This window comes from Gymnogyps californianus, chromosome 4, assembly GCF_018139145.2.
Source record: "Gymnogyps californianus isolate 813 chromosome 4, ASM1813914v2, whole genome shotgun sequence".
NCBI lineage: Eukaryota > Metazoa > Chordata > Aves > Accipitriformes > Cathartidae > Gymnogyps > Gymnogyps californianus.
The window spans coordinates 80,937,074-80,964,774 of record NC_059474.1 but is presented as its reverse complement, the minus strand read 5'-3'; the positions used below and the strand labels follow the sequence as shown (position 1 = coordinate 80,964,774).

Below are 27,701 nucleotides of genomic sequence, written 5' to 3'. Positions count from 1 at the left end.
GCTTGGTCAAAACAATGACTTCATGTACTGAAGAAAATAAAAGAAAATCTTCCTCCCCCCCCCTTTTCTTTGGAAGATGGTTTTCTAACTCTCTCATGAATATTACAGATGCATGATTAAATCTGGAATGCTTTGCCTGCCATTACATATTGCCTTCCTAGGAAAGGTCCTGTCTCTGCTGCTTCACTCCTGAAACCTAAAAGGCAGACAGTAGAACTGCTTGTCTCAAGTATTCTTTATGTCATGCTCAGCAGGGCACCAGGAGCACCCGTCTGTGCTGCAGGACCTGTCTAGGGAGGGATTTGGTCCTTTCCTGGGGGAAGCAATTGGACCTGGCTGGGGGAAACCTCGTGCAGGGCCGGTGCAAGCAGCTGGGGGTGTTAGAGCTCCCAGGAGGAAGATGCTCCGGCATCTCTGAGGTTGGTCCTGCTTGGGAGCTGCCTGGAGAGCCCAGGCTAATGAATTATGGAGAGTGTAATAAATGGTGGGGTGGACCTATCTGATTTAATTCAGAGTTCAATAATAGCCTTTAAAATAATTTTTAGACTAGTTGAAGAGCTGCCCTTCCCCATAGCCTCAGCCTGTCTTTGGAAAGAACATTTGGATGCAATCATTTAAAAGATCCAAAGGCTGAAATTTCTAATAAGCAACTGTGAGCTTGTGCCTTTTTGCTTATTTGCTGTCAGTAATAAAGAAAAACCTGAAACTAAGGAAAAGGCGAGCTGTAGGGGAGGAAGTCAGCGTGGCCTGAGCATGCTCACAGGCTTGGACATGGTGATTGACTGAGGAATTGGGGCAATTCTAAGCATCTCTTGTGGAGTAAAAACATACTCTGCTACAGACTGCTGCACTGCCTAAATCTGAGGAAATCTTCAGATAAGTGAAAGATGCACAGGTATTGATCAAAGTATGATAAAGCTAAGGATAAATTCCAGCAGCATCCCAAGACAGTGATGAGCCAAGTTACACTTAAGGAAACTATGGGAAGAAAAGCCAGCCTGAGAGAACTGCAGGTAATGGAGAGACAGGATAAAGAACAGGGATATTTTTTATTCTCAAATTAGGTGTCGTGTATGGTACAGAAAAATTCCTAATAGAAATGACCCATTTCTTTAAGCCCACTGAATCTTTGACTCAGACACAAACTTAGCTCCCCAGCCAAAATTTGCAGCTACAAGCATCTAATTATATAATACCAAAATCTATATTTAGGTCTCTAAATAAGTGACTTGGATTTGAAAGTTAGCTCCACCTGAAGTTTCTTCAACTCTGCAGAGAAGTCAATGAGTACTACAATTTAAAACCACTGAAAATTAGGCCACCTGGCAAGACAGAAGACATTTATCTTGTCAGTAGTATAGCTTGTTTGGGTGGAACAGGAAGAAGGGAGGACAATGGCGAAAAAATAGTTGATATATGATTTTTTTTGTTGTTGTTCTTGTCCTTCCTCCTTCCACATCTAGGCTGCTGTCTTAAGTGGCACCAGACTGTTATTCACAGGCAAGATAACTGTGACTTCAAAATATAGCATTTGCAGTCACGTAGCTTTCCTCCTTGACCCTTGGTAAGCCCAATCACACCTATGCACTCACCTACATCATGTTGTCATATGTGTGTGTGCATGTGTATATTAGCACAGCGCAGTTCAGACCGCTTTATTAGTTGAGAGACAAAATTGTGTGATAGCTCTGCAATTCATCCTTGAAGTCTGTGGCACTTTTGATTAAACCATGTATATGTGTGTGTTTATACATATGTAGGTTGTTTGTAAGTGCACACATACATATATGTAGTTTATGGTTCATGTAATGTTGACAGAGAAAAAGAAATGCAGCACTGAGCAAAGCAAAAATGTTCATTAGAAGGCTGTATACTGCTTGTGGTATTTTTTAGCTGCACAAAACCTATTTTTAAGAGCTGGTGGGGGGGGAATGATATCAGGCCTGAGTCCTGGTGTTTCCATCAAGCTGTATCAGGAGTGCCTGAGGAGCCAAGCTTATGGAAAAAAGGAAAAGCGGAATAAGATCATGCAGTTTTCTCTACCCTCACTAGTTTCATTCAGTCTCAGTTAGACAAGTCAGCGCACTCTTGTCTCATGGGGACCCGGCTTCAGGTTCGGAAACAGTATGGAGCTGAAATTAGTGCATTTTCCAGTAACTTGTTGCATACAGTTGTAGTTAGAAATTAGCAGAAGACATTTTGCTTCTTTCCTCTTAAACTGCTTGTTACCTCTGAGCAAGTGGTCTTGATTTTTATTTCCCAAACAAGATCAAAGGAAACTCATCTCCTTCCCTTCCTCCCTTCCTCCTCCCCATTAGTCAGCGTGTCCAAAAAATAGCAAAAGAAGGTACCTACGGGATTCAGGAGAATGGTGAGGAAGAGTTCACCTCCTCGGATACTTTTGTCCAGCTCCTGAGGACCCCCAGGATATTCCTTGTAAAAAATAGTATGAGTGAAAAGGCCACAGGTCTGTCGAGGGAGCACCTGAGAACAAAATAACAGAGCTGTTGTGACATTAACTTCTTTCTGCAAACTTACCCTGGTGCAGCCACCCGAATCCCTCCAGCAACTCAAAGAAACAAAACTGCAACCTTTTCTGCCTCTGTGCTCTGGCGTGTTTATTTGTCGGCTCCTTTGTGCCTCCTGTACTCTTGTGGTAAGGAAGCATGGTCCTGCAGATACGGAGATTTCCAGATGCCAGCTCTGAAAAGCTGCGACACACGTGTGCTGAGCTTTCATGCAGACCGTTTTATTCAGCTCATACACTCGTAATAAGTGTTTGTTTCCTGGCATTTGGAAGAGGAAGAAAACAAAAAGCCCATCTCTTCCCTTAACAAGGTTAGTTTATTAGCAGATAAATAGTGCTTCCTGGCTGTCTCCGCTATCTCAGGCAATTAGTCTTACTGTTCTTGAGACATGGAACTGAATTTGTATTCAAGGCTGCGGACCACAAAAGACCTGTTGCTTCATACTTTCCTCAGTTCTGAAAACCATACTGAACCCCTCATTCCTGTTTGTGAAATGGGTACGGGACTGGTGGGATGCTCGCATGAGACCAGCCTGAGGTCAGCTCCTCGTCCTGTCGTAAATCAAGAAGCTGCGTGTCAGAAACAAGCCAGCCAGCAGGCGTGGGAAAACAAACTCATCTTGGAGAACTAGATGGTTTAGTAACATTATTAGCTAGGTGCTATCAAAGGGCTCTGATAAAGTAAAGACAACAACTGTCAGAGCTTATGGGTATTGCCTAATCCATGCAGAGACATAATTCGCCTGGGGAAGGCCTTTTGATTCCCTCCAGTCAGTATTTTTGCTTTTCTGTTCAGTTAAAACAACAAATAAAACCTACATTCAGCAGAGTATTTTAATACCTGTGTAAATGCACTGCTGAATTTGAGTCTATTCCAATAGTAATTGGACTCTGCAGTAACTTCTTGGTTTTGATTAAGGTGTTCCTTTTGTCTTGTTTAGGGGATCACAATTTTGACTTTATATGCATAGGCAATATTCAAGTCAGCTGGGACTTTAAAGCATCCTGGGACATGCCCTTGAAATATTTCTAACTTCACTTACGCATATTCAATTTTTGTGTTTCACCTATCTATAGGGTTGCAGCTGGCTGGTAAGACAGGCCAAATAATTTTAGACATTTTCCTGCCCTTCATGCAGTTGAAGTGTGTATGTGAGGAACCCTCTCTCTTCTTACACAAATGCATGGTCTGGAAGAGTCGGGCATGTGTCCGGTCCCTGGCTCTGGGAGTTTCGGAAGCAAAGCTCGGAACGAAACCTTGGCCTCAGAGGAGTGTCATACTTGCTGGAGGAGATTACTTACACCTGCTCACCTTCCCAGGTGGTGGGTTCCTAATCCTTTCATGCATAAAGATGAATCAGAGCTTGAAACATAGGTCTATAGGCAGTTTAATGAATTTTGAAGTATGCATTTATAACTCGGTTGATAGCTAATGGCACTACAAGTACATTTAGTTTCTGAGGATTACATTTGCAGTTGCTTGAGTTTGTGTGACTTTTTTTTTTAAAACTGGCTGCATAACAAATGCACTATTTTGGCATCCTTACAAATCCTCGATCACAGAGAATTTTAATGATTGCTGTAAAACTTGAAGCATTTGGTAAAAATAGCATACTTTTCAGTCACTTAAAGTACTATTGCTATGAAGCATGGAAATGCAGTGTACCATGATGCCATTGTGGATGAAGCCCCGTCTGTACCGTGCAGGCTTCAGGTGCGGGTATTCTTCTGTGCTGGTCACTCGGATGTGCCAGACCTTCTTCCAGGCCTCGTACAGCTGGATGTGAACTGGGTAGACCCCGGAGTGGTGCGGAGCCACTGCGTACCCCATGCCAGTCGGTATGCCATGCTCCTGCCACGCAGCAGAGGGAGGAATATATTTAGGAACAGAAAAAAACCATGTAATTATTCAAAGCCTATTTTTTCTGCAGACAGCAGCATCGGAGAAGCTGTTGTCCTTGGACAGACTTGTATCTATTTGTATGTAGCACAAGCTAAAAATGAGGGAGAGATGAGGGGAACTGGAATTACAGTTTGATAACTGCAGCGTGATAAATAATCCTCTTGGATTATGTTGCGTTACTGTTACATGGAATAGATTTGCCTGCCTGTTCATTACAGATTGCGTGTATTTTAATATGCATCCTACCTGTTTGGTTCTTTTTAAAGGTAATCCGGTAAGCTGATGCTGCTTATTTACTAAGCTATCAAACAGTATTAGAGCAGTAAACAGATGGAAAAAATTGTTGCAGTGACATATGTGGGATTTTTTGTTTCCTGTTTCTGGAATAAGAGCAAGATTCCTTCCTGATTTAAATAATAAAAAAAAAAAATCCCCCATAGCTTCTGAATCTGCTTATATTTTCCATGGTATTAAGGTAGTAGCAAAAAAAGTTGGACTTTGACGGACATCTTTTTCATTTCATAAATATTTATTTAGCTCTGTTTCTATGAGGAAATGTGTGCGTTTTCATGAATATAATCTATAGGTTATCTTGAAAATATCTTCCGATGGCACAATGAGGTAGTTAATGTGCAGGCAGAAGGAATTAAGGAAGAAGCTTAACTGCGAGCATGCTGGGCATGTTCCCCTCACTTCTGATGCTCTCCTGCCTTTGTTCTGCTCCTCATCCCTTCCGCTCCCGACTTAGCGTGGGCTGTCTGAAAACCCCATCAGATGATGAGGCCTGATAACCACATCTATAGACCGGGATATATTTAAAAGAGAGCAAATTATTTGAAGTGTAAGCTATACATGTGAAAATGAGGTAATTAGTTTCATTGGTCTGAGTGACTATTCAGAAATGCATCCAGCGTTTATCATAGCTACTGGCAGAAAGAAAGGCTGCGCTCTGCCTCTTCTCCTGCCGAGGCACATTTCCAGCAGGTCCAGTAAAAGCCCTTTTCAACTCTCCCGCGGCATCTCCAGGTTGCAGGGTGTCCTGCCACTGTGGCTCTTGCTGGATCCCTTCCCGTGCTCTGGGTGTTTACTGAATTCATTTTACTCCTGGTACTACAGGATACATCAGCTGTTTTCTGTTCATATAAAACTGATGTTCAGAGGGAAATGGCTAAAATGTGAGATGATGATTTTTATTTTTTTTTTTGTCCTTCCTCATGCCCACATTATCCAAGAACTGTTGATTACTTTAATTCCAGGAACAGCAGGTTCTGCTGGGCATCTTCAAGTACTTTGCAAAGAAAGGCTTTTGGTTCATTGACAAAAATTAAGTTAGATCTGTAGGGAACACTTGTTCATACACCACATAATGCAACCACTTAAAATTATCCATTCCTTATTAGTAACGGTCTTAGGTTACTGGCTGATCTTAAAAAAAAGGAAACCCAAACTCACTATTTCATAATTTACTGAGAGCAAAATGTAATTTCTGCTTATTAATGTTGTTACCTACTTGAAAGGCATGAGTCTGTTTCAGGGTGAAATGAGGAAGAGCTGTATAAGGAGACGTGTTAAATCACTCTTTTCTCTATTTTTTTGCCATGAACATGTGTAAAGGAAAAAGCTCTATCTAAAGGTTTCTGAAAAATCTAGCCATTTATTACTCTGCCTGAGTATGAGTCTATGATGCTCATACTGTCAAATACACTGTGTTAACTTAAATATACTGTATTAACTTGAATCTACAAACCTTCACCAAACCTGTGTTAGGGAGTATACAGACATGTAAATGTAAGGCAAATATGTCCTGAGCTAGATAATGAACACTGCTCTGAATGATATGCCCAAACGTAGGTATCTATCTGGATGAATACATGCAAAATCCTGTTTATCTACTTACTATTTGCTGCTGGTATTGCCATAGCAACAGAATGGTGAAATGGTAATCTGCCATTCACAAATAAAATAAGGCAGCTTTTCATAAATTCTCAATATAAAAAGCTAATTATCCTCTGAATAAAACCTGCACACTACATAGTTCATCACACAAATACATGTCAGTCACTCAGATACCCAATATGACTTTAAGAAGAAACCACTAACAAATAATCAGATTTTCTTTGGTCAGTTCCATGTTCAGTTTACTTGAGTAAATTATAATTGTATGTCCTCTTTTAGTGACTTCTGTTGCTCTGTTTCCTTTTTTTCCTCTCATTTTGTTATTAAATTTAGTTTGGGATTGGGAACTAATGTGTTAAAGGAGGAGTAAACGTTTGAATCTAAGCTATTGGGCAAAATGGGAGATGCCTGTAGTGAGTATATTTTCTCATATATTCTAAGGAACAGTTTCCTACAAGATTTTATTAGATTATTTTTACATTCAAGACTTCCATTGATTTTTTTTTCATTTCAAAATTTGTTCAAAAATTTTGTGCATGTGTTTGTGTAGTTTGGAAAATTTCTGGACCTTTTTGGCACTGAGAACAGTAGCGTTATGTTCCTTTGCATGCTTAAGCTGGCACCCCAGAGCCATTAAATTTGGACAGGTTAAATTTGTATTCCTATTTTACTTGTGCGTTAAAAGACTTTCAATTCTAATTTAAATGACAGTGTAAGCTGAAGCTGCAGCAGTGGATGAGTTCAATATTAAAGGAGAATCACTGTTATAACCTGTGAGATAGGGGGAAGATGATTAAAACAGTTGTTGCCTTTTTGATAGAAAATTCTCCGAGTTGTCGCTACTTCCCATGCATTGGTTTGCATCATGGAGTGCTCTGGGAGCATGCAACCTGCCTTATTTTAAGGGCTAGACTAGAGGATGGTCTCCAGGAGTACGCCTCATGTCCTCCAGGCACCAGTGAGCACGTGGTATGCGGATCAGACTAATACCAGCTCAAAATAACCCTCCCTCTGGTGCCTGCATGTGGCCAGCACGTCTGGCCAGCGGCAGTCGCTTCACGTGGCAGAGCCCAAGGAGTTGCTGTCTCACACTCATGCTGATGCACCCAAGCCAGAGCAATGGGAATTGGAAATTCATAGTCCTGCCAATGCAGCCTGGCTCATCTTTGCAACCTCCAAAGTTACCTTGCCCAGAGCCCATGTGTAGGACAGGTACTTCTACTGGTGATCTGAAAGGCTGAAGCAATCTGCCAAGGCTGCTTATCTCTCTCAATTATCAGCTTCATTCAAGCAAGTGAAGATTTGCTTGAAACTCCTAACTTCTTTTGACCTTCCTATTTGTACAGAAATGAGCTGTGTTTGCCGTGAGTCAGCGTGTGCTGTGCGTACTTATTCTGCATTTGCAAAAAACCCCCTCTGCTAAAGAAAGGGCAGGTAATGCAGAGTGAGGACCGCTCTCCAGAAGGAGGTATATTCTCAACAAGTAAGTTGGCATTCCTATAGCAGTTTTTCTGTGAACAGATGTTGGAAATTTGAATAAAAAACGTTGTATGGAAGATTGACTATTTATGTTAGCAGGATCTTGTCCAACAGAAAAACCCCAGTATTTGATTGCACCAAATATTACAAGTCCCTGTTAAGATGCAGTAAGAAATAAAATGACACAAAACCTAAAACTGTTATAACACAACTGGCATTCTGGTTCTTAAAGATCACTGGTGATTTATTTTACAGAAACATCTAGTATTGGCCATTGTCAGAGAAAGAATAAAAAGGCAACCTTTTATTTTAATTTATTAAATCTCATGTCTACTGTAGATCTTTTCACAGTCAGTTGAACTGCAGGATTCCCTTTGGTGTAAAGACTTTTATTAGATGAAAAAATTAACAATACAACCTTAGATAAGTTTGCTAAACCTTTTGACTTTGTCCAACAGTAGGTGAGTAAATGTAGTACTTTTTAAGATGTTGCCTTCCAGAGTTAAAACATTTATTATAAGCTTTGTGTATTTTTAGTACTGGGATATATTTCTAATATTGCTGCACATGGGTGGGATTTCCTATAAGAGATTATATGTTACTGTGTCAGTTTAAAATACTTAGTAAAGTTTCTCTTATTTGGTAAATGAATTTGCTACTTTGTTGCTTGTCAGCACTCACAAAAATGTTGTGTTGTATTTTATCCTTTATGGACACATGACTTTTGTTCTCAAGGTTTACGTTTCTGGATAATTTTTATTGAATAAATATTTCAGCTTTCAATTACTTTTAGTTCAATTCTAAACTTTAAAAATCTGCTTAAAAGCTCTCTAGCTAGACAAGACGGTTCAGCAAAAGAGAGGTGATTGTAATTGAGATATAGGGGCTCTGTGTGTTGGTATTTGCTTTCACTGTTGTTTTTTCTCCTCTCCGTGGTGCGCTTCCTTGCCACGTGGCTGGACAATGCGCCAAGCAGAGAGTACAAGGGGTCTTAACGAAGCGGATTTTCTGGTGTTGGCAGCAGATCCAGGATTGACGGGGACACGGGAAAAGCCAGCTTTTCACCAGTCGTACATAGGAGTCTCCCAGATATCACCACGACTCCTGTTCTAGGCATACTTCTCACTGTACAGACTACCAAAAGGCGGAGATGATGTTGGGATTTAAGATCTTAGGTTTCTGAGGATGTGAAATGAAGAAAGGCAGTCCAGCACTGAGGAGGCTATACATGACTAGAAAATGCATAGATTCTGCATGTGTGTAGTACCAAATACAGCTCAGAAAGTAGAGGCAGCCTTAGAGATGTGCTGTCAAAGCACACTCCTGATATGGACAAAAGCACTAATGAAGATGGACTATTTCGGAAGGACCTTAAGGTTAGGCAGAATAAATCTCATCCTGTCTGCACACGACAATGTTATCCTATCTATGCAGACCATTTACAGAACGTTTTTAGAGGCAATCTCTAGTGGGCATCTCTCCTTCCCGACATTAACTACAGATATTAATAATGGGACAAATTAGACTCTCTTTTCATCACATGTAGATACTTTGCCTTTGGTGTGTGGTCACTGGTCTTCATATTCTTGGTATTTAATTGGTATATTAAAAGCTCATGGTTTCTTTGTGGTTTGGGCAGCTCAAAAGTTTTAGGCAGAGGAAGTGCTAATGTGCATCTGTAGTTGGTTTATAAACAGGAGATTGAAGCCAAAGAGTGTTACTAGACAGGGTCTGAATTGATTTGTTTGTTCTGTATATGTGTATCTCTGAATCGATTTGTTTGTGTTGTATATGTCTCTCTCTCACTTCTTCATATCAGATCACAGCTACCTTTTTACAGTCGATGATAGTTTTTGCCCTATCTCTACTGTGCTTTGGGCACATGTGCTCACAAATGAGCACAGAAGATAATCACTGAGCAAACAAATCAAGGGACAAAATAAAGAGCTACAGGCTTTGAATTAAATATATTCTACTTGTTTTTGTCAGATAAGGGTGTGCAAAAGAGGGGAGGAAGGATATCTTATGATTAAAGGATGGCAGTGAAAACTTGGTTCATTTTATTTTTGGAATATGTACTATCAGAGACTTCTGCGCAGTTTGTTTACCTCTTTGTGTATCAATTGCATTGCCTATAAACAAGGAGAATAATACTTGAGATAGTATCAGTTTGTAAAATTTAATCCAAGGCTTAATCCATTAGTGTCTTTAAAGGATTTTGGGATCCTCTGATAGAAAAAACCCACAAAATATGATTAAGTCAAACCCAACTGATAATCAAAATCAATGTCATTTGCCATTTCTTTAGCCAGGCTCCAAAGCATACCATCCATATTTAAGTAAATAAGACGACATTGGGATAGCACTGAAATCAAGTCCATTAGATCCCTCATTAGCAATTAGTTGTATGTATACAAAACTGTTTAGATATCCTATTTCTACATGTATTTTGTGATACAGCTGTTTGAGGCAGGCTGCAATTGTAAGCCCCCATTTTATAGACCGTCATTATGAGGTATGGAGATATCTGTGTAAAACAGAATGAGGTCTTTTATCTAGTTGCCAGCTGTAACACCTCTATTTCTTGCCTGTGTACTTGAGCTCCTGCAAACCAAAGGTTATGCATACAGTGTAAATACAAGAGCCAATAAAAATTATGCTTATGTACATTTATAGCTCCATGCAATAATGTCCATGAAATACTGTTTCAGGTGCACTGTCTTGTGTTTATTAAGCTTGACTTTAATCCACAATACTCAAGAGAATGACATTCCTTTCATGAAACCTTTTCCCTTTGACGAGCAATGTCAATCTCAAGCCTGATACTCTCTTGCATGGAGAAACTGCTGACTATGGGATTTGGGTGCAGGTTTCCAGACAGTGATCTGTTTTAGCTTTCTTCTACAATGATAAAGCCAGGAGGAGCCAGCAGGTCTTAATGAACAGAATTTTTGTTGTGGTATTTGGGATCTTAAAGCAACCTTGTCTGTTCTTCTCAGGCATAACAATGTGCTTTCCCATCCTGAAGAACCCATTGCCTTCTTACCATGTTTAAAAAATGAATGAAGAAATACCACATTAGGTGAAGAATGAATGTGATCATACTTCCAAATAATTATTGCAGCTTTCCTTGCAGAAACTGACACAAAGTGTCATCTCTACTTGCAGCTTAACATGGGAAATGCAAGAGAAAATGGCATCAGCAACAAGTTGTGTTCTCCTGAGTATAATACTAAATATAGGTATTAGAGCACAAACAAAACATGTATAACATCAAGCAGATTTTCTATGTTTTGTTCTAGATCTCTAATTTAAATTTGGATCCACACTGTGAAGTCGAAGAATAATGAAAAGGGGTTTGCTTTAACTTTGGAAGACTTATAGAAGTGCAGCTGCAGAACAGGGAGTTCCTTTCCCAAATAAGACATGATGCTGAGGATGAGAAAGCAGGGGAGGATACAAAACTACTCTGAGGTCATGGCTGGGACCTCTCTGACAGCTATCAGGAGGGCTGTCATATCAGGAAGATAAATTTTTCCCACAGAGAGGATTTCACAGGAAGCCTTTTGAAAAGAAATGTTCTCATAAGTAAATTGTATAGCTTATATAGATTCAAGGTTAAGAGGTTGGTACAACCCCTGTCCAAATGTTAGCAGGAAATAAAACTGTAATAACAGCAGCCTTTCACTGACATCAGCTCCTTATTTATAGGCACCCTAAGGAGTCTCTGCCCTTCAGTGATGACAGGGACATGGGCTTTATCTTTCTGTAGTTGAGGTTGCAAACAGGCTCTATTACAAGCCCTGTTTTCAGGCTATGCTATGGATTTTACTCCTAAAGGTGGTTTGACCTAGAGGACTTCACGTTTCCTAAAAATACTAGAATTTCCCCATAGGTATAAAGACGAACGAACCATGTATTTTTGAGATACAGATTATTAAAAAAATTACTTTTGCAATTAGAATCTCAACTATATTTGGGTGTCTGGGCCAGGCTACACAAAAGGCATGAACAGACCATGCCATGAATGAAGGCTGACGGTAAAGCAGAACTGTATAAAGGAAGAGAAATCATCCAAAGTGCCCCTGTACTAACACCCTGCCAAGCAGGAGATGGGAAGGGGGGAGGTCTGGCAAGAAGAGTAAACAGTTAAGCCATTTTTAATGAATTTTCTTTAAAGGTTGTTAGGAAAATATTTTCGTAAACAAGGGAATAAATTGCTTCCAACTGCTTGTTCAGGCATCTGCCTCTGCCGGTTTCCTGATGTGCCTTGGCTCATGTGAGGAATGGGAGGAAGGGGCAGCTGCTGGCTGGCCTTTCTGAGCTGCGAAGGGCTGAGATTTGTGTTCCCTAAGCAGCAGAGAAAGCCCCACTGTGTCACTCTGCTCTTTTGAGTGGCTCTGGTTGCTTGGCATTTCTATGCCTTGTCAAAGACCACACAGTGTCTTTTCCAAAGCGAGCATTTATAGATTTCAGGTTTTCTTTGTCATGCTCAATAAGCAAGTAGAATTACCCTGAAAGGACTCTAAATGGTTTCCATCTGACCTCAGAGTACAAGTACTCTGAGCTCTGGGCAATGCTAGGAGGATAGCTCTTGTAACTTAACAACACAGATGAGCAAAAATGAAACATCATTATCTGTAAATATTAGCTACAGGTTAGCTACGTAAAAAGCATATTTTCAAGCAGGTCATCTTAAAAAAGCACAGTGAAATCCAGTAGCTTCACTTATTTCCTTCATTAGCTCCAAGATTTCTCACAAACCATATGCAACATTTAGGGTTCACTGCAAGTTTTTCCCTCCCCTATTAAGGATGTTTGCACCAGACTTCAGGAAGCTGATAACCTGTGTATAAACCCCTTCCTAAAGCTTAAAAGGCCAGCTGATCTCTGCTGACATTTCACTGCTTCCGGTCCCTATGGTCTCGCAAGGTTGCTTGCGTGAAGGGCTGCTACCTCTCCAGAAAGCCTGTGTCAGTGAAAAAGGCTAAGACAAAATTCAGCCCAAGTTTGAGTCACAGGAAGGCTTTTTTTGGGCTGAGTTTCCAATCTTGCTGCCTTATTTGCATATCTATGTAAATATATATATGTATAATATAGATAAACATGAAAACAGCTTGGAAAACATAGCTATAATATGCAAAGGTATCCTAGTGAACCTTTTGGTAACTTTTACTCACTATTGCAAATTCTTTGTTGAGGATCATCTGCTCCACCAGTGACGACTCATTGTGGAAGAGGTGAGGCTGCATATGACTCCACATATGGGGAAACCACCAAAACTCATCCACAGATCTCAACAGCAGGTCATCACCTTCATCTTCCTCTTCAGTCCCTGCAAAGGAAAGAAAGGGGGGAAAAAAAAAGGTAGTAGAAAAGCAACAGCAGAAAATGCCCATAATTGTTTTTTAGACACAGAAGAGGCTGCCATAAAACCTGATGTCCTTGGCCTGGATGTCTCACTGTGCTGCAGACAGGCTCTACTGTATCACAAAGGAGTGGGGTGAATCACCATGGAAGGCAGCTATCCCTTTCTATTCCTGGCATGGTGTTAACTGACAGTAATTCTAACAAGAATTAGTTTTCAAGGGCTGATTATTGTGCTATGTAATGCACTAGGAGTATTTAGAAGTTCAGGCTCCCCATGAAGGTGGAGATTGGATGGACTTGTACCCACCTGCTTTGGTCCTGCCAGACACTGTGCAGTTGTAGCTGGCCAAGGTGGCATCACAGAGAGCTGTGCGCCAGAGTCTTGCCACCCCCCCGCCCACCACTCATAGCTATCTCATTATTAGTCTCAGTAAATTGAAATCTGATAATTTCTGGTAAAGTGTGAAACAAGTTTGCAATAGTTTCAAAATATAATTAGGTGGAAAACATGAAGCTGTAATGGCCAAGGGGTTCCAAATGTTGTTTCCTGTGGTTCAGTATTCAATTTTTGCCAGGTTTAATCTTGAAGTAAAAACAATAAAAACTCCTGTGTTAGTGAATAGTGTCTGCTTCAGGCAGAAGCAAGTATGTGTCGTTATAACAAAGAAAATCTTCCATTTGAGAAATGATACAATGCTGCTTCCACCATCTGGAGACATATGTCTGCAGTGCTTTTTCAAATTGGAAAGGCAAAGCTACATTTCAGTAACTTCACCCTCAAATTACTCAACAATATTCAGCTTATTAGCAGCTTTCCTTCTTGTTCCTTTACCATTTAAACGCTTTTATTTAGCTTCAGTCAAAGAAATAATTGTCAAAATCAGTCTACTGATGCAAACACAGGTATCTTGTCTTCTTACAAGCCTTTCAATGTTTTGCAAAACTCATTGGAAGAAAATGCTCCACGGATGTCACTGTTTACTTTTGTGGCATGAGGCAGGAGGCAGCCATACAGAGATGGCTGTTCAGTGCATGCACTTCAGCTCTTTATTTTTATTTTTCACTTCTGCAGTGTTTTTTGAAGAATGCTACTACACAAGGAGAGCATTACTTTGAAACTTTCTCCTGGTGTCGCTGAATCACTTTACTCCCCTCTTTGTAGCACTCTGCAAGTTCTAAGAAAGTTGCTCCCGCTGATGGGAGTGCTGCTGGAAAAAGAAAACAACCTTGTTTTGTAGGTAATTTCTTATTGAAAAGAAAGGACTGATGGCTGCTCCTTTGTGCAAAACTTCTGTATACTGCCTCTCTTGAACGACGGCTCTCTTGTTTTTTGGGGTATGTGGTTCACTTGCAGTCACCCAGGCACGTGCAAGGGAAATGTGATCGGGGGAAGAAACTTAACATAGGCTTTCAAAACGGGACAGAAGAGAAAGGGATAGGAGTTTGTGAAGCCATTGAAGATCTCTTTGGTAACCCAAAGGTAGAAAACGGAAGGTAGGGATGAAGAGGAAAAAAGTGGATATTTGAAATATATAAAGAACTACAATCATTTGACAGAAGCTTTAGGTCAAAGTATGATTTAGTGCCGTATTAACATTTGAAGTAGAGTATGGTTCTTAAAATAATTTCATTATTAAAAACTATATTTTAAAATCCTATTTTTTCCTAGTAGTTTCTTTGTAAATTAAGATACAACTAATCAAACCGCACTTTTTTTTACCGTAACAAAAATCAAACAAGATAAAGCATAACACTTTCCAGTTTAAACAAAAACAACCCCACCCTGTAATGGCAGAGCTGAAACAGAAAGGTTGGAAGTTTAATATTTGGTGGTGGTGTCGCTTTTGAGTATAGTTTTCTTTACAACCCTTTAAAAGGGGTGTTGTTTGATTTTATAAATTCTTAAGTAGTATTACTTCAAAAAAATCTCATGCGAAGGTTTAATGGAGCGTTTGGTGAGTGCTTATATTGTTTAAATATTTTTGCCCAATCCCTTATTCAGAGTATTGGAGGCAAAACAAGGGATTTTGAGGTTTTAATTTCTTGTACAATCAACATTCTTTATGTAACTTTCTATCTTAATGTGAAATCTGAAAAATGCAGTAGACCTACAATCAAGGAGGTGAACATATATCTGCTTTGAGATTCAGTATGTGCTATTACCTACACAGGCAGGTAATAATTCAAAGTTTGTTTGCGCATAATAAATAATCCCATATTTTAAAACTACAACCATAACTTAGAGGTCTCTTTTGAGCTCAAAACTGAAACTAAGTTTGAAGTTGCTATCAATAATCTTATAAATCTTAAATGCAAATCCTGAGAACGTCTTAATTTCTATTGCCACAGCATGAACAAGTAGAAAGTGTTTGCTAAAACTGCATAACTAATAGGGTCTACTCAGTTTTTTGCTAATAGCGCTACGTCTACAGTGCATAGTTTACCAGTGCCACAGAAGGGAATGGTGGTGGTGAGATGATGAGCAGTGAGGCTAATGTGTCAGCTATTGTACTTGTGCGCAGGCATACCAACTAGAATTGGTATTTGTAGTACAGATGTCAGCAACATCTTTTGATGAAAATGTATAACTGCTTAATCTGCCAATACATTCCCACGCTCATCTCCCTCCTGTAGTTTTAAAATGATCCAAGTTTTGGAAAGGAGAGCAAAATCACACATTAAGGAAGTCAATAAGACACAGCAGTTGCAGTGCACTAATAAAACACGTTGAATGTCTGATACTAAAAAACCTCTCTGGGTAAACAAGCCACATTTACAGTAATTAAAGAATACCTTTCCTTGTTTTATTTATAATGAGTCAATAAAGTGTATATTGCACGGAGAATACTTTGAAACCTTTCCACTAAGCTTATATGACAAAATGCCACCACCAACCTGTAAATGAAGCGTTCACTTAAAAACTCGGATGCATTGCTGAATACAGGCAGCAGCAGGTCCCTTAATGGAGGCAATGACATGCTTCAACTCATTAAGTAGTTCTGTGCTATTTTTGTAAGTCTTGAGAGCCTTAGGAGGACAGGCACACATGCACATTCTCCTATTTTCTCTCTCTACAGCAGCAGCAAATCTGAAATTGGTCAGCATTATATCAGCTGGGCAGGAAAACCTGTGACAACAATATGGAGGCCGTTGGGATGAACGAAGAAAAAAAATGTATTGGCAGGTCAGGGGTTTGATTTTGTAGAAAGGCTGCACGTTTTGTGCCAGCCACTGTTCCGTACATCATAGTATTTATAACAAATTATCTCTTTCTCCACCTCCTCCCCTCCTTGAATTACCTTCCTCTGCAGTGGACACTGTAATGACTGATACCAGCTTTACTCTGTAGATGGCCACAACTGAGCAGCATCCTACTTTAGAGCAGCTCAGAGCCTTGGGCTATTTTTCTTTATTTTGCTGTATTACGTGTGTGTCCAATTAATCTCCAGAAGGAATAACTACACAGGCAGGTCAAGATGAAGTGAGGAGAATACTGAAGTTCTGTCTCCGAAGTTGCTCTCTAATCATAGGTCTGCCACTGGCTTGTTATATGACTCCAGGCAAGTAATTCCATCTCTCTCTACCTCTCATTTTTCTCAGGCTCTCCAGCCTATATCTTTAGTCTGTAAGGTTTCCTGGGCAGCAGTTGCTTAGCATTATGTGCTTGCACAAGGGGAAAACAGCCTAGACTTTGAAAGTGACAGGGATACAAATACATAATTTTGGTTTCCTTCTCTCTACTCATCCCTCAAATGCTTCCTCGTCTCCCCTTCTCCCAGGGACCTCTGTACTCTCCTAACGAGTGGTGAAATGGAGACATAAGAGCTGGGGAAGCTCATCTGTTTGGTGTTCAAATACCAACAATGAAAAGGGGTGTACTGCTCTGCCTATACTGAGAGGGCTGACCTGCCTTACTCCACAGCTACCTCATGGCCCGTGGCAGCTGGGACTGCATCATTCCTAGCTTTTAAACCTACCCTCCCATCCTCTTGCTGCTGTAATACCTCCTCCTCTGCTCCAGATAAGCTTCTCACCTTCCCTAGCATCACTCAGTGAGTGTCACTAAATGTGGCTGAATGGGTTGAGAGCTGAGGATTTTGGAGCTGGTCTTCAAAGGTGGGAAGGGTATGGGGTTTGGAAAGGAGAAGGACAGGAGGTGTCTCCTTTGAAGTGAGTCGCTGAATACGTCTTTTTTTGCCTTAGCAGTACTAGGAAGCAGCATGGCTCAGAGGCAGCAGAGGGAAGCCTGAGGGGAGGTGCAGCAAAGTGTTAAGGAGAAGGCAAAGGAGGAGGAAAAAAAATAAAATTAAAAAAAAGGGGCATTGTGCTGTGGAGAAATGGAGCAAAAGAGAGAAAGGAGTCAGGAGGAGGAGGAGATGTAAAAGCGCCTAATCTTCCACAGAAACACAGTGCAAGTGTGCAACTTGTTACTGCACAGAGTGTGAAAGGAGCAGGGTTTCAATACAAATTTCTTTTCATCTTCTTTTGCTTTTATCATCCCTCCTGATTTGCAGACCACTGAGATAGATTACCTTTACAGTCATAACAAAATCTTGTGCGTCCCATTCAAACACTTCTGCCTCTTCAGAGGTCAGGAGACGTGATTTTTCCAATCTTTTATATTTCATCATGCCTATCATACTGGAAAAACCTTAGTATGTCTTCTGTGCTGTCCTGTCTTTTATGGAATTATAGATATCTTAGCAGCTACTTTGCCTCCTTTATAACCCTAAGATTTACTACCACACATCTTTCAGAAAAGCACCAAGGGCATCTACGTGTTCCTGAGCAGCTCATCCGTAGCATACCTTTGCCCCTTTGGACACCGAATTAGACACTGGATGCTAAAATGGTGGAGCATGTATTTCCCACTGCTCCACTGAGTCAACGTGTTATTTAAAAAGGGCATGTTTAAAGCTAGGTTTAAAATCCTGTCACCTATTTAACTGCAGCTACCTGAGAGCATGAAGTTCCTTCTTACCTGTGTGGTAAAATTTTCCTGAAAATCCAAGGTTGAAGGTAAAATTTGCAACCTGAGTGCGCAGTAAATTTTGAGTCTCTAGTAAAGCCTGAAATAAATAAGAAATTAACATGCATTTAGAAAGATTAATATTAATTTCTGGTATGCCTCATTTTAAAAGTTGTGTCCAACTGAGGAGATACAAAAAAGAAGATCCTGTTAAATGTTTCACATTTTATTTCGGGCTCATTCTTTTTTATAAGACTATTAGTGAGCTTAATTTGTTCCATCAGAGTTTGATGGTCTAGCAATGCTAGTAATAGTACCTAAGTGCCAAAGTAGGTGATGGTTCTGTAGCTTGGACCAAGATACTATCCGTTGTCTGCAGTGATCTATGGCAGGACTTGAATCCAGCCATTCAGAGGCAGCAATATGCTAAATCACTAAGTCGCCCATGCTTTGGGTTACTAATGAAGCTTGATAAAATGTGCTTAAAACCCAAAGTAAAATTAGGAATGCTACTTGCCATCCAGATGTGGAGGCATTGAGATTTACTTACCTGCAGAAACATGTTTGATTATGTCTCAATACCAAATTCAGGCTTAAGTGTGAATGAGCAAAACTCCAATTTGGACCTATGGTAGAAGTAGTGTCCATGTCAGAAATTAAATCCCTGTTTATTTTTATTCTCTCCTCCAAGCAAAAGATAAGACCAATCTAAATGAAATGAAGGAAAAGAGTATTGCTTATAGAAGAAATAGGTGTAGTCTTGGTCACCTATCCATTTTTTCTTGGACATGTTTCCAACCACTAGAGAAAGAGAAAAGATGGTTCAGCCTGTGTGAGCTATCTACATTTACTGTTAGTTGCCAACTCTGCACATGTTCTAAAGATAGTCCTTGCTGCACAGATACCTGTCCACTTTCAGTCACCAGCCCACGTAATTTGGACGTGCTGCATATGTGAAATGGATGGTGCATTTATCTTCCTATTGGTCTTGCCAATGTTGAATGGGTTATAAGCTCTATTTTCATCAATTTTCCGTGTCTCCGTTATGTGGCTCTTAAGAACTTTTCCCATTATCTATTAATAACATTTCTATTGATCAAATGTTTCATGTTCTTGCACAGTTCAAAGACAAAATGAATGCAGTGGTTTGCACACAGTCCGAGTCCAGCTAATGTTTCCTTTTATTTGAAAAAATTACATTTTGTATGGTCATTAGTAAATTCACTTAACATTACAGGAAAATAGTTTTACCTTTTTGCTCAACCCACTGGTCTAATTTAAAAAAACAACAACAAACTCTACTTGTGACCATAAACCAAAAGTATCGCTGGTCCAGCGTAAATGATGAAACCAGGGTTTAAGCAGCTGAGATGCAGACTGATGGCTTGTGCAATCCTAGTCCAGAGGGGAGCCTAACTAAGTAGACCAAGTTTCTGTGGTCTCATGATTTATCATATTTCCTTTGCACTGCAATGGGTTGGGAGGTGCTGTCAGCTACTGTCAGCATTTGCTGTAGGACATTAACATCTTAAAGTTACTGACTCCCTCCTAATTACACAGATATTTGGGCACTGTGCATGTCGGAGCACAAGTCTCTTCTGAAGCATCCTTTGCTCACAGCCACCTTCTAAAGAGACATCATTCAGGTGCCAGGCAGCTCGGGAGTGTAATACAAAAGATTGTCAGACAGTGTGCATCTGCCTTCACTTTTTAAATAGAAACATTTATTGGGTGTTAAGGAAAATGTAAAACAGAGATAGTGGTTATCGGCTACAACAGTCATCGAGCAAATTCCTTTCCTTGCTGAAGGAAATAAAGTAATCTAATGACAGTAAATCTTGTGCTTTAGCATTAAATATTAAGATAGGCTGGAAACCATACTGCTATCTTGCCAGACTTTTAATAAGTTGATTATTTCAATCCTGTGACAATTTCACATGTGGGACTATATTTACATAACAACTAAATGTTCACTAAAATGTAAAACCTTAGAGATCATCACCACTGTTAGCTAAGACGTTGAGGAAAATCCCCAGTTGGTAAAAACTGGCACTAAATTGACGCCATTAAAGTCACAAGCATAGAATATGAGCCGTTATATTTTAGAACATAATTTTCCAAGCTATCTAGAGCATTTTATATATGTTGAGAAAGACTGATGGGCTGAGCAAAATCAATTCAATTTTCCTTTGAGGAAAGAACATCTTGAGAAATTATCATCACTTAACACATAGTATAAGAAGGTACACGAAACAAACATCATTATATCACTTCGGTTTTTCTCTCTGATTTCCCTCGCACTCACGTCTCAATAAGATGACAGAACTGCAGGATAGGCAGAAACCTTCCAGCCCAGTGAGGTCTCATTAAAAACACAGAGCGAGGATTAAGATGTAAATCCTGTAACCTGCAGTGTGTCAAGCATTTTTCTCTGTCTAAAGGGCAAATCTGTCACTCAAACTGGTTTTGGCTTGGTCCTAAAGACTTTTTTAATTGCAATTTCCATATATGCGTATTAATTTATATAATACGCAGCTGAACTTCATTTTCATGACCTCACCTAATTTTAATGCTAAGAAGATATTGTCAGCTAAGTCAGCCCAAACTTATTTTGTCACTACTTGCCTGTTTGTGGAGGGGGGGTTTAACATCTTCCACATCATCAATATAAAAAAACCAATCTCTGTTTAGGTGATTAGGGTCTGCCTTCCCTATTTTTAATAAATATATATTCAAACAAAATTGCTAATGACTCGTACTGCCTTCACTGGTAATTTTGCATGGTAAATAACAAGAACTTTTGTCTCTTGTAGCTACAGACCTTAACAGCATGCAGCATAGAAAAGTGCCACGGCAGGAGAAGAGCAGGCAACTTTCTTCCATCACCTTTCTCCCACTCTCCCAGGTGGGTGAACCCCTGCTTGTTTGCCTGTTTGTGAGGATAGCTGCAAACACTGCTGTTGAGGCAGTCCGCCGGCTCCTGGATGGTGCAGGGTGCAGGATCTGCGCCTCCCTGGCATCCAGTGCCAGAAACATTTCCGGGACTTGCGCAGCCTTCACACGAGGCGGAAGGTATTTCTTTTATTCTGAAGGGTTTTGCAGGATGGAGAAGGGCTATGGAATTTTAACAGCTGGAAATCCTACCCAATGCCAGGTGCAAACACAGCTATTCATACTCTGCCTGGTCCTGCCGTGCTGTCCCCAGGTCCCTTTGGCAGCCCTCCTTCCCTGGGGGCTCACCTCTCCCTGTCCCGTCCCCATCCCCATCCCACACTGACCTCAGGACTTTGCTGCCTTCACTGAGGGAGAAATGGTAGGTGCGGCCCACAACTTCAGCAGAAGGAAAATTCATGCAGAGAAATGTGGATTAAAAAAAAAGCATGACACATCTTATTTTATAGAGAAGATTTTTCTCCTGGATATTTCATCTGACCCCACAGTATTTAAGTTCTATCTGCCAGTGTGTGTCTTTTCCTCAGAGTCAGTGGGATTACATTTTTTTTTTTTCTCTGAGTACTGGGGCTTAAAAGAGCTGTAAGTGGAGGAAAGATACTTGCATGTGAAAATACAATTAGCATTCTCCGTTGAACTCATAGGAGTGTGTTAAAGCAACAGCTAGAACTCATTGTTGTTTTATTTCTGGACAGTTAAATAGATCATGCTAAATAATTAGCATTTTCCAAGGAAAGAACCATGGAGCACACCTGCACATGGACAAACAGGCACGTCTCAGTGCCAGGCTAAGCAAAGTGCGGGTTTTTTTAAGGTAATCCAGGCTGTTCTTTCAAATACAAAACCCTAATTGCCTGGAATCTCTCAAAACTCACGGGTTTCATTTTATTAATTGATTCTTTGCTTTGTCAATGAGGCTTCTCTCTGTGACATCCACAAGATACGGTTTCTTCTTTATATTGCATTTACATTCAGCAGTCTTTTACATTAATCCATATAATTACCTTTTGTAGATTTGAAGTTGCTGTGTCTTTATTCTTGATAATTGGTGCATCTATTAAGAAGAAGTGATATTTTCCTGCTATGTCCTTGTTAATTATAACTCTATCCTTCATTTACATAATAAACTTTTTGGGGCAATTTCTGCAGTAACATTTCATGCCTAATAGGAAGTAATTTGCTTTCCTTTATTAAGTACATTAAAACTTCATGCCCCAGACATCATTGACTGTAAACATTTGATTCTGCTCAAATTTAATGCACCGAGGCATTTTGCTCTGCCATATTAGGTTTATTTATGTGCTATGTTCTGGATTGTTAGCTGCTAATGAGACTTCGGCTCTTACTGCTCTAAGGCCTGAACACTAACCTCATTTTAATGAGTTCATTATTTGCTGCCTTCTGAAAGGAAGACAACAAATTTTCCTTTTAATTAAAGGTCAAAACACCTCTGGCTAAGGAAAGTGTAGAGGTTATCAAATCCTTAGAGAAGGTAAAAGAATGACTTTTTCTGATTTTGATGCCAAGCATGGGCAGGCCAGGCTGAGGTAGAAGGTGTTTCTCTGGGGACCAAAACTCCAAATCTAAGCTAAGTGATAACAACGCTGAAACGTGGTACTAGTCTTCCCAAGACATTGTAAAAAAAAAAAAAAACAACCCTGAAAGTCAGCCAAAGTAATTAAAGAGGCTTTACTCCTAACCCAAAGGTCTGTGTGGATCAATACTACTGCTAAAGCAGGAGCCCTTCTTTGCATGTGCAATGATTTATAGGGTGCAGAGGACAGATGCCAGATTAATTGAGCCAACAAAAACTAATCATTATATTTCTTATTGGGGAAAGAGAGGCAAATGTGATCAATATTGGGGGCTGTTTGTAGTGAGACGGGGTATATGCCACCATGTGTTTGTGTGCGTGCAAATGCACGTAAAGGGGATCGGTGATCCCCTTTCTTTGAAAATACAGAGTGGAAACTTTAGTCAAAGCAAAAAAGGATTAATTACAGGAATTAATACACAGATCCTTGTCCTTTGTCTAGCATTTATACCTGGTCACCGTCTTAAAGGCAGGCTAACAAACATTGGTTCATGTGCCTCTCATTCGAGAAGCTGCTCACATCACAGGTAATAGTGTTAGAGACAGGAAGGGTATTTGGAAAAGAAGGGACCAGTGTCTGTGAGAACAGCTGGCGAAAACTTAAAATCTGGTTTTGGAGGAAAATCCTAGCAGTTTGTGAAACATAGACATTGTTTAGCATGAAAACTGAGATTGTCAAAATGTCCTTATAACAGGTCTAAACATTATTTCTGCAAAACTGAACCAAATTCCTGACTCTAGCAGGTGTTTCAGGGACCTTCCCAGAAGTTGCTGAACATGTCCAAGAGCATCAGGAGAAGCCTAGGAGGGACTCAAGATTTGCAGGACTCAATATTACCCCAATGTGGAGCAGGAAGCCCAACATTTCATTTGGACTCCTGGTCATACCTGTGGCCTTCCAGAGGCAATATTGTGAATGTGAATTTTGGGAACCAGCAAAAACTCAAGATCTTGGAGGTTCCTGTCTCTGTGGCAGGGACCTCTGTGGTCATGGTGCCCGGGGTTCCCAGCCTACGGGGCACTCCACTAGGTAGAGCTGCCCAAGGAAAGATGATCCTAAGTTACTACATAGCCTGTCCATGAGGACTGCACAATGTGGAGGGCAGATGAGAAAGGATATAGTTCTTCACGCAGTTTGGAAGGAGATCAAGGGAAGGAGGGGAAGTTAGATATTTCTGCTTTTCAGTGTGTCATGGTTTCAGCTGAGATAGAGTTAATGTTCTTCCTAGTAGCTGGCACAGGGCTGTGTTTTGGATTTAGTGGGAGAATAATGTTGATAACACGCTGTTGATATTCTCACACTAAATCCAAAACACAGCCCTGTACCAGCTACTAAGAAGAAAATTAACTCTATCCCAGCCGAAACCAGAACACAGTGTATCTATAATTTGCTGTCATCATGAATTATTTTATTTCCACAGACTCATTTTAGGAAGCGCTTCTGGTGCAGGAAGATGTGCCAGTGTCTGGCATCCCAGGGTTACATGGCCAAGGTTACTTTGCCCCATCGCCATCTGAGGGATATGACTGAGAATCTTGTCAAAAATGGGCTAACTTGCCATTACTCAAAGTCATCATTCATTTGGCAATAGATCCTAGTGCTGGGTAGTGATTCCACTGCTGCAGGTTTTTTCTTTCTTTCGTGTGTGTGTGCATAAGATACATATGCTCACTAAACACACATTACTATTTATTTATAAGTACTGTAGATGTAAAATATGTGCAAATATATAAATGTAGATATTCTTTACAGTAAATCTTTCTATACACGATGTTTATATACACTGCTTAGTAAACACGATTTTTGCCTGGGACAGGTTGCCCAGAAAGGCTGGGGAATCTCTGTCCTTTGAGATATGATCTGATCTAAATTTGAAGTTACCTCTGCTTTGAGCAGGGGCTTAGACTAGATCACCTCCAGAAATCCCTTCCAACCAAAATTATTTTAAGATTTGATGAAAAATTTCCCTGTATTTTTCACTTCAAGACATTTTTCTCAGGCTTCTATGGTACATACTTGTTATTAATACCAAGAAGTCTTTTAATGCTTTTATTAATTTTTGTTCCTAACATCTGTCCTTAATGCTTTTGCAGTTATATAGCCCTGAGGTTCATTCCCAAGCTGTTCTGTGCAGCAATTTGCTGGTGGTCTGTGGAAAGTTGGAGGACTACAAAGTAGTAGTTTTGCTCTTGATTTCCAGCTGAAAATTTGTAGAGAAAAAAGCAAAGAATGCTTTCATCAATGTTTCTTTCCACTGCAAGTGGCTGCTGTCAGAATGTGATTTTTTTGATTGCTTCTTCCTGCTCTTGCTCCCTCCCTGAAATCTATGCTAGGAAAAAAATCTGACAATGCCTGATGTGATCTTGGCAATCTTCAAAGCCAATGCAATCTTCATAGGACTACCATGAAATAGTAATAATCACAGTAACCATCATAAGGATGGTGTGAAATAGCTAGTCACTGTTTTTCTGATAGGAAAACTGAATTAAAAAAAAAATAAAGTGATGTCTAGCCTGATATTACTGACAGGGTCACTGCAAGACCAGGACTCCGGGTTCCTTAGTTTCAGCTTTCTGTTTGGAGCACAAATTTCTGCCATAAGAGGGACAATCAAATCAGCTGTATCTGCACTTCTTAAAACACAACTCGGTGAGGAATTTATAAACCCAGTGAAGCTGAGTCATTGATTTCTGTGTGGTGAGGATTTCAGGCCACTTAACATGCTTATAACAAAATTTTAACAGAAAATTCTTTAATACTATAGTGTAGGAATTATAAAGAATTCACGTTATTGGTTTACTGGCTAGATTTTGAAAAGAGTTTAGGGGTTAAAGTTAGTCAAATCCTTAATGGGCTTTTGAAATCACTTGTACTATTTACCCTCCGCCAAAACTGATTTGAATAGCTGTTAACCAGGCCCTGGATCAATGGGCAACTGTCAACTCTCACAGATTTACATTCCCTCTTAAGACACTTTTCACCCGGTGCATTACACAAATGATGTAATTCCCAGTGCTGGCTGCAGACCACTCGCCACAACCAGCGAGGCGAGCAGGGCTTTGGCCATGGCCCTGCCTTCCTGAGATATGAGACTTCACTTCTTTTTGTATTTATTTCTGTGAAGTACCATGCTAATCTATAGTGCCATATAAATAATTAATAGGAAGGTCTCTGATGGTGCTGAATGCAGCCAGCTCTGTCTGCAGATCTATTTTTTATTATAGAGCTATTACTTGAGTCTGTTCAGCATTTCCCTTGAGTAGCTGTCTTAGTGTGAGGTCTGAGAGGATATGTGGGTTTATTTGAAGCAAGAAAAAAGTCATGTTTTGCGCTCATATGTAATATGTTTATTGCAAACAGAAGAATTTATTTTTCCTTTATGAGTGGAACACCCAATTTATCAGATCTACTTCTGCTGCTATTTTGTAACTCCATCCTGAAGTCAGAAAACTGTCAGGAGTCTAATTGCATTTAATTCAGCACAGAGGAATGCATCTGTTGCAGTACAAGTTGAGCTAGTTTTAGCTGAATGAGATGAACGGGGTGATGTTGCACCAAATTTACTAGCTACTCACGACTAACTGGCTAATAACATCACTTGAGAACTCAGAAGGTGGCTTTTGGTTAAGTATTATAGTAGAGATGATGCTATGACAGTGATACAGATACCCTGGCAGTGAGAGAGCACCTTGGCCAACTGCACACGTGTGGATGCGGGCAAATAAATAGCCATGGCAATTGTTCAGTCTCTCTTCTTGGAAAAAGGAATTCATAGCCAACCATCTTGTACTTGTTAGAAGATCTAGGAGCAAAAAGCTCAAATCAAGAGCAAGGGAACAGTCTTAACAGGGCAAAAAGTATAAATTAAAAATAACATTAATAAAAAGCAGGGTTTATTTTAACCAGGACCACATAGATAAGTCAGTGCAATTGCTTCCAATTCTCCAGCAGTATCTGGCTGGGGAAGATCAAAGGCATTAGGCGTGGCGGTGAGCAGCTACGGGACCTCCTGCTGCTGGTACCGTTGGAGCAGGGTATGGCTGTAGTGGTTACCTACTAGCAGTGATTGCTGTTCTATGTTGGTGTTATCCACTGAAAAGATTTACAGCCTATTTGGGAAATCACTGAGGGTCTTCAATATAAATCACTACTGATTCTGAAGGATCTTTTAGGAATACTAACTAAATCTGCTGATAAATCCTGGAAGGGGAAAAACCAGCACGTGCCCAAGCTGAGAATGGGTGGTGATTCCCTGTGGCTGTAGGGGGAAGAAAGCCTGCTGGCACTAGCCCTGCTGCTGACCAAGGTCCCTCCCCGCAGGTTGCATGCAGCAGGGACAGGAGCTGGTGGCACTTCCAGCAGGGCTGAAATCAACTCTGATTTTTCGAAAGCTTAAGCATTTTCAGCAGAAGAAATCTCTTGAAGAAAGGCTATTCAGGCTTGGGAATCAGGAGAAGGTAATCTGCCAGTTATAGATGAAGGATTTTTGGTCCAGTTTTTAAAACAAACAGCATGATCAGGAATGCTTTGTCTAATTTAAATAGCTCTCCCATCGTTTCCCAGGCCACCTGCCCACTCAATGGAAAACTGTGGTAAGTATTTTGCTCTCTGAATGAGATTACAAGCCAAGTACAGTGTCCTTGCAAGGGCATGGCCCATTCTTCCTTGTTTGTAATGTGACAGCAATATCAACATTAGCAACATTGCAACTAACTCTTTATCATTTGAGCTAGAATTTAATGGCTATAGTAATAGCTCAGCTTTCTGGGAAGGAACTGAAGAATCTACATGATGTCCATCAACCTTTCCTCCTCCTGGTGTTGCAGACCATGCTGGAAAATGTGCTGAAATGTAGGATTTCCCTACTATCTCTCTCTCTTAATCTCTTCAGCTGTACTGGTTTGGTTGCCTCCAAGCAGAGTCAGTAAAGGCAGCCCTTCATTAAGAGATGCTTATCTGAAAAACAGGTCGAGTCTGCAGCTTTCTCTGCTGGTTCCTTCTCCCCTTGGA

The 27,701-nt window shown here is 40.3% G+C and overlaps 1 protein-coding gene across 1 annotated transcript in view; it reads right to left on the bottom strand.

The window, feature by feature from the left end:
* Positions 1 to 27,701, bottom strand: part of NDST4 (N-deacetylase and N-sulfotransferase 4) — an 84,693-nt gene that overhangs the window by 35,293 nt on the left and 21,699 nt on the right. Inside the window, exons 2-5 of the mRNA XM_050895900.1 lie at positions 18,157 to 18,244; positions 12,986 to 13,140; positions 4,194 to 4,379; positions 2,356 to 2,484 (exon numbers count right to left, since the gene is read on the bottom strand). Coding sequence (XP_050751857.1) covers positions 2,356 to 2,484; positions 4,194 to 4,379; positions 12,986 to 13,140; positions 18,157 to 18,244 — 558 coding nt within the window. The remainder of the gene's footprint in view (positions 1 to 2,355; positions 2,485 to 4,193; positions 4,380 to 12,985; positions 13,141 to 18,156; positions 18,245 to 27,701) is intronic.